Source organism: Ruditapes philippinarum, unplaced genomic scaffold (genome assembly GCF_026571515.1).
Source record: "Ruditapes philippinarum isolate M1 unplaced genomic scaffold, ASM2657151v2 ctg3002_1_1_1_1, whole genome shotgun sequence".
NCBI classification, from domain to species: Eukaryota; Metazoa; Mollusca; class Bivalvia; order Venerida; family Veneridae; genus Ruditapes; species Ruditapes philippinarum.
This window is the reverse complement of record NW_026854098.1, coordinates 156,370-163,216: the sequence shown is the minus strand read 5'-3', so window position 1 is coordinate 163,216 and position 6,847 is coordinate 156,370. Positions and strand designations below refer to the sequence as shown.

The 6,847-nt window shown below is 31.3% G+C and overlaps 1 protein-coding gene across 1 annotated transcript; it reads left to right on the top strand.

Moving 5' to 3' along the window:
* The first annotated feature begins 5,113 nt into the window (after positions 1 to 5,113).
* Positions 5,114 to 6,593, top strand: LOC132738926 (uncharacterized). The gene is made up of 4 exons (XM_060726546.1): positions 5,114 to 5,507; positions 5,824 to 5,886; positions 6,138 to 6,228; positions 6,430 to 6,593. The coding sequence occupies exons 1-4, from the start codon at positions 5,346 to 5,348 to the stop codon at positions 6,492 to 6,494; spliced, it is 381 nt and encodes a 126-aa protein (XP_060582529.1). The 5' UTR covers positions 5,114 to 5,345; the 3' UTR covers positions 6,495 to 6,593.
* Positions 6,594 to 6,847: the final 254 nt, after the last annotated feature.

Sequence of the window (6,847 nt, the reverse complement as noted above, 5' to 3'; positions counted from 1 at the left end):
CCTCTGCTAGTTCTTTTTATCCCCGGTGTTTTATTCTTTAATCCAATTTTCATTTTCATATGATTTTATACGTGAGTTAGAGTACCATATTGTCTGTGTTTAGGTTTGCCTATCAATATACCAAGACTTTCACATTTTGAAGGCTGTCTAGTAGACCTTGGGATTGCGTCGCGTGGTCTTGAAGAATCACTGCTACTATCATGTTGGGTTGAATTACTTTGTCGAGTTCTTCTCCGAAAATAATTCGTGAGATGCTCTATTGTTTGGGTCCCATCTACCTCGACACCGGCCATTTAATAATTATGTAACTTTTCCAATGCTCTTTGTTAGCTGAATCGTTAAACATCTGTTTGACTTTTTTAATCTAAAATGTGAAAAACATGTTTAATAATTTCCTTAAAAACTAGCAAAATTGTTAAATGACTATAGCTAGATCTTCACTTAATAATATTACCTAAAGAGAAATAATACTCTTGCAAAAAATGTAAAAAAAATGTAAGAATTAGTAAGTTTTTGTAGGGATGTCAGTGTCAACTAAATCCAGTCGCTTTCTGAAAGTATTGTCTGGTCAGACTACATAGATGTACCAGCTTGCCTGGCTTTTAACTGGTGGTATAAGCATGACACAGATCTTAACATTCAAACACTGGAATTTCATTTATAATGTTGGTTAGAGATTGGAGAACCGCCTTATCGCCTAAATTGTGAAAAATATTCAGTTCATTATCAATTTGTATAAACCTGAAATTTGAAAGTTTGATGAATCAGAATGAAACCTTTCTTATTAGGATTTCTTTCTTTCTATTTAAAGTTTGCTTTTTCATTCTCATCAAATACTGTAAATTACAGGGATTCTTTAAATGTAGTTCATTTTATAAAAAGTATGTACAGAAATATACAGAGAAAAATTTTAATATCTTAATTTCACTTTCAATCTTGATTTAATTCTTATTTAAAGGTTATATTGAAACAGCAATTGGTGTTGTTTTTTTTTTTTTTTTTTGTTTTAAATATATTAATCATAATTTTAATTAAGAATGTGTCAAATAGTCTGACAAAAGTGACAATGGGGAAAGTCCTGTGTGTAGGCCTTTATATTATTTGATGTATGATAATGCACATTGATAAAACTAAAGAAAAGAAATAAATCTGTAACAAATTTTATATTACGTAAAAACTCCAATGCACTTGCAGAACCTAAATATAAAATCCCTAAAAAAAATATAAAAATGAGGTGCTGTTTTTAAAGTTTCTCTAAATTTTCGCAATAATAAATCAGGTACATATATATATATATATATATATATATATATATATATATATATATATATATATATATATATATATATATATATATATATATATATATATATATATATATATATATATATATATATATATATATATATATGTATATATATATTAATATACGTACCTGAATAAATCTATATTGATTGATACTGTAAAATATGAAACAGATCTACTTTTCCTGTGTAGTTCATTGAAAATATCAGGTACCATGATATTTGTCATAAGATTTAACAATATTAAGTCAATAAATACCTATGTAAATTAACACTTTTTTTCTTTCCAAAAGGGATAAGAGTGTTAGAAGAAAAGAGAGAGAGAGAGAGAAAAAACCCTTATGAGCTCTGAACCTAAGGCCTACTAAGTTTCAAAGCAGTTAACTGTAATTATAGCCTATTTGAATACTCTTCAAAGCGGATGTAAAAAAGGATGAAAATAGACCCACGAGTCGACACGTTTTGTTTTGTTTTTTCGTGCCACGGGAGATAACTCGAGCCATTTTTGAAGCTATTTTTTACATTCATTTTCCGATAAACGTAAACTGTAAAAAGAAAAAAAAAACTGCAATGTCTTTCAATCCAGGAAGGTTTTGAACTTTAGTCTGTCATCCATCCACTTTACCCAATAATAAATTTCGAGTTTTGTTCATCACCGGAGTTAAATACGTAAAGGCTTATATCAATCTATACATATCCCATCCTGTTTTCACCCGTCGTGTTTTTTTACATGATGATGATACATGTATAAACCCATCCTGTTTTCACATGTACATAACTAGTCAAGATCCCCGGCCTATATATACCTGAACGTAAAGACTATATTTGTGCAAAACACAATCAACTTATAGATTTACAAATGTTTGAATAAATATCTACAATTCAAAAGCAATCTACTCCTAACATATGTGACATCAGACACAATTATAGTTATAACTTATACGTAATTTTAAACATTCGATCATTATCAGATACAAAAAAAATCTGACCTATATTACGGGTCATTTAACTATTATTTATAGCACCTGAACATTACAGTTTTTATTAACCTTAAATCTTCATAATTTTCTAATATGGGAGTAAATAGTCTAACCTTTGTTCCTCCACTAAAATCCTCAGATACATTCAAATGTAGGAAATCCCTGAATGATCTTACGACTGTTTTGGTTTCCCAAATAATTCTATTTTTATTGTTTGTCACGTGATCAAAGCTATTTTTAAAAAAATCAGTGAAGCAAATCTGTTTCCCCGAGTCGACGGAAATCCGCGAGGTTTACCGATCGATCAAAGTGTACATGTATTTAGCCTATAGCTATGTCTCTGATACATGAAAACATAATTTTCTATCATATATAAAAAATCTCCCTATATATTTATAGATCTACTACATTTGGTCATTTATAATCCTAAATAGATTAAAAGATGTTTAGCTGTAATTTACTAATCGACTTTCCATGGCAACATCCAAAAATCTGTTATTTAAATTAAGTCTGCGTTATCATATATAAACAGATACTTTAGCATGGTAATGTCCACACACATATAAACAACACAGCACAAAAAACAACAACAACAAAAGAAAAAAAAAATAAAAAGAAAAAATTACAAAAAAAAAACAAGATCGACCAATCTCACCCTTATGAATTTAGCAATGTTTATAAACATCAACTAAATAAAAAGGCCTATTACGGCACAGGATATTTCACCACAAGTTTCTGATATTGGCGAAAATAACAAAATGAAAATGACTAACCTTTGTTCATCCATTTAAAATGTAGTAATGAGATTCATCACTCTGTCTTATGTGCCACCTGGCATGAAGAGGATAGGTAGGTAGGTAATGAGATTCATAAAACTATAAACTAATGGTTTTAGCTCATGTTAGATGCTTCTCATCTGTGGAAAATTGCATTGAATGTGAAATAATTTGTCATAAAAAGAAAGAAAATAAAGAAAAATATAAACAAAGAGGTATAAAATAATAAATCACTAAAATACAGTATTATCTGCCATAGAGCAACAGAAGCAAAAACAAAATCAGAAAATTGGCCAATTAGCAATTTTTTTTAAATCATTACAGCCAGGACACCTGAAAAATTGACAATTTTTAGTTAAAACAAAACAAACCCGTCCCGGCTCGTGAAAATATGTGGCATTTTATCATGTTTCGTGAAAATATATTCCATATATTATGAAAAACGAAAAAATAACCTTTTTATTTTATTTAATTATCAAAGAAAAATGGTTACGAACCCCTTTGCTTGCTGTACAGCGCGCAGTAATATAGATACGTCTTGTTTTGCACGCAATATTGGTGTTCGGATTTATTTTCTTAGTTAGACCATTTTCTATCATTCTAGATAGTTTTCAAAACGAAATTCAACAAAAATTTGTTTTGTATTTATCAGATTTTTCAAACAAAATGGCGAAAGAAGTCCCTTAAAATAAATATGAGTTTTGACTCCGCCCACTTAAAAAACTTTCATATTTATATTTCATATTTATTTTTAAAAAATAGATAATATATTTGACTGATATAGCACCATATTTCATGGGTAAAATTAAATAATTCTTGGTATAAATTGGCCTTTGTTGGACCGTATAATACGGTATATGTTTTTACCACGGAACGTATATATGTCACACGTGTGAGACATATTCGGCCGAATTAATCATGGCTGTCTTTATTCCAATTCGGTATTAAATACCTGGCCGTATATGTCACACAGTGCACAGTATATGTTTACACAGTAAACTAGAATAATCATCGTCATTTTAACCTACCTTTATCAACGTTAATAATACATCATCATCATCATCATCATCAACAACAACAACAACAACAACAACTTCACCATTAACATCAATGATACATCATCATCGTCATCATCGTAAATTAACCAATACAGTATATTTGTCCACACCGCCTTGCTTATTATTTTACCAGTATCAGATGAATACTGTGTTAATACACAGTGACGACTTTGTCGAAAATATGTGCTAAATATTTTGGATATTAATATTTATTGACTTGAAAATAAAAATATCAATTTTTATACCCCACCTCTGAAGGGGGGGGGCGGGGGATTTGAACTTTTGCTTGCCGATGCGACTCTGTCTGCGTACGTGCGTCTGTCCGTGCTGGAATCTTCAGTGTTGCACCATAAATAATTTAGTTAGGGTCATACAATTTTACATGAACGTTGGTCAGCATTATGTTATTGTGCACCTGGGGTTTCGCTTGTCGATTCGGCCATTCATTCCAGAGGTATTTGCCCTTGACTTAGTCAAATCGGAAATTGTCAACTTGTGTCACGTGTACCTTCAACAGTTTTTGAACTACGGGCATGGTCATGAAACTATGAATGTAGTTATTTGCCGTAATGCAGAGTTAGTGTCCTTCACTTAGTACAAGTTTGCAGTTTTTACTTGTGTCGAATGTAGCCTAAACAGTATTTGAGCTGACGAAAATTAATTTAAGTGGATATAAGTCATCATATGAAGTTGTGTACATTGGGTTTCGCTTGTCGATTTCCCGCATTTATGCCAGAGTTATTGCTAGCAATTTTCAACTTGTTATGCACATTGTTGAAAATAAACGGTATTGTGCAAAAAAAAAAACAAAAACAAAAACACACACACACATATGTGACGTATACGTTGGAATTTTCATTTTTATGTGCATTTTTTGGTAAGCGACAAAGACGTTTTGGTGAGTATAGAAAAACTCAATCCGACATTTTGAAATATAATGTGGATCTCGAAACTCTATACGTACAGGCGTTAGAAAACAAAGCAAAGTAAGAAAACATCTGTGACTACAACATGTACATTTTTGATTAATGAGATAATCAAAATTCCATTTTTCAGTTCCGTCGTACATGTGCTGGTATGTCTACGAGCTGTCGGAATGACCTTTTGAACTGTAATTCATCAGTATAGCCACGAGACTCAAACCAAATACCTGTAACACATGTTCCTATAAATACTTGTACTCGACCGCATAGATAGCTCAGTTATTCAACTTCCTGAGAAGAAATCATGTCAAAGTTAGCGCTTGTTTTTCTTCTGATATGTTGCATGGTAGTCGTGACGGAGGCAAGTCATCTTCTGCCCGACACTGATGATGAAATTGCTCGATGGGCCCTGGACGAGATAGGCTCCGGTTATGTACTGATCAATGTTAGGAGGATTAGGCAAAAGGTTTGCTGTATGTTACATATAACTTTTTAACTTGTTTCTTCTGGAAACTGGTTTTATTATTTTTAATTTATTAATGATAAAAGGAGTCAAACTGTTTCAATAATACTAGTATCAGTGTCTTAATAGATAAAATTTGAAAGTTATATATTTACGAAATCTTAATGCCAGGCCTGTTTTGATCTCTGTTATGTGCAATGAATTAAAATGTAAGCCTTTTAGAAATGTTTAGACATTTTAAAAATATCCTCATTTTTTTATTGGGATTCACTTATTCAGTAAAACATGCATACTGTTGATAAACTTTTTTTCCACCTAGCACGTAGACGGTACCCTTTATAATATGAAGTTGAAGGTCCGAGAATACAGACCCGGTGGAAGGGTGAGTGCTTTTAAAGCGTCTTAATTGTTTCCTTATATTTGTTATAAAAAAGATAATGATTTGATGGTTTGATAAGAACTAGGGGAAAAAAACAATACCATTGATTATACTGTAGGAATGAATTTAAACACATAATTAATACTTTTCATTTAAGTGCAATCATACAATTTAACTTTTTCATAAACACGACAATATTGTTTTTTAAATTAAATCACCGAACTTATGTTCTTAACAATTTGATCTATTTTTAGCGCACCAAAATTTTGACCTGTAGGGTGAAGGTCGTGGTCTTCAACAATCGTAGAACTCTCCTGTCTCACAGATGTTTCTCCTCCGGCTCTGGTAACAGTTAGAATATTTACCAAGTATTTTTTCACCAAAGTTCGATTCATTTATCTTTTTTTTCAAGGCTCATGTCTTCTTTTTCTGGTTTTCTGGACAAATTTAGCATTGCACATAATTTCGTTTTCGTTGACAAAAGCTGTTTCTATTAAATATTCTCAATTTCATCCGATGATTTCTTTTTTTCTTATCATTTTATAGGTCGAGGTCCATTTGATTCATCTGAAGGTTCATTTGATTCCTTGGGTTCAGCTGGTCCACACTAAGCAGCGTCTCAGTACTGATAGTTCTTCCGACATTCATTATTTTATGTCTATATGATCGGGTCTACAAATAAATTAATGTAAAATTCCAACTATCTTGTTGTTGTTTTTTTTTTTTTTTCGGGAAGTGCTGGAACTGGAAAGTCTGGTCCTTAGATGCAATGAATATTGCATTTAATCAAACGGCATATATCTGTTGGTGTTACTAGGCAAATTATGCTTCAGAAACGATTAATTTTTTACTATTTGAGAAGGGGCAAACATGAATAAAAATATTTAACATTGAAATCGTGGTTTAAGAGCACGTTAAATAGGTGCTTGATACCTGAAGAAAGTGGCGTTAAATGTAAATCATC

Excerpts from the sequence above, each read along its gene's own strand:
- LOC132738926 (XM_060726546.1), top strand. The coding sequence starts at position 5,346 with ATGTCAAAGTTAGCGCTTGTTTTTCTTCTGATATGTTGCATGGTAGTC. Across the intron at positions 5,508-5,823 it reads TTAGGAGGATTAGGCAAAAG|CACGTAGACGGTACCCTTTA; the intron begins GTTTGCTGTATG and ends TTTTCCACCTAG. Across the intron at positions 5,887-6,137 it reads AATACAGACCCGGTGGAAGG|CGCACCAAAATTTTGACCTG; the intron begins GTGAGTGCTTTT and ends ATCTATTTTTAG.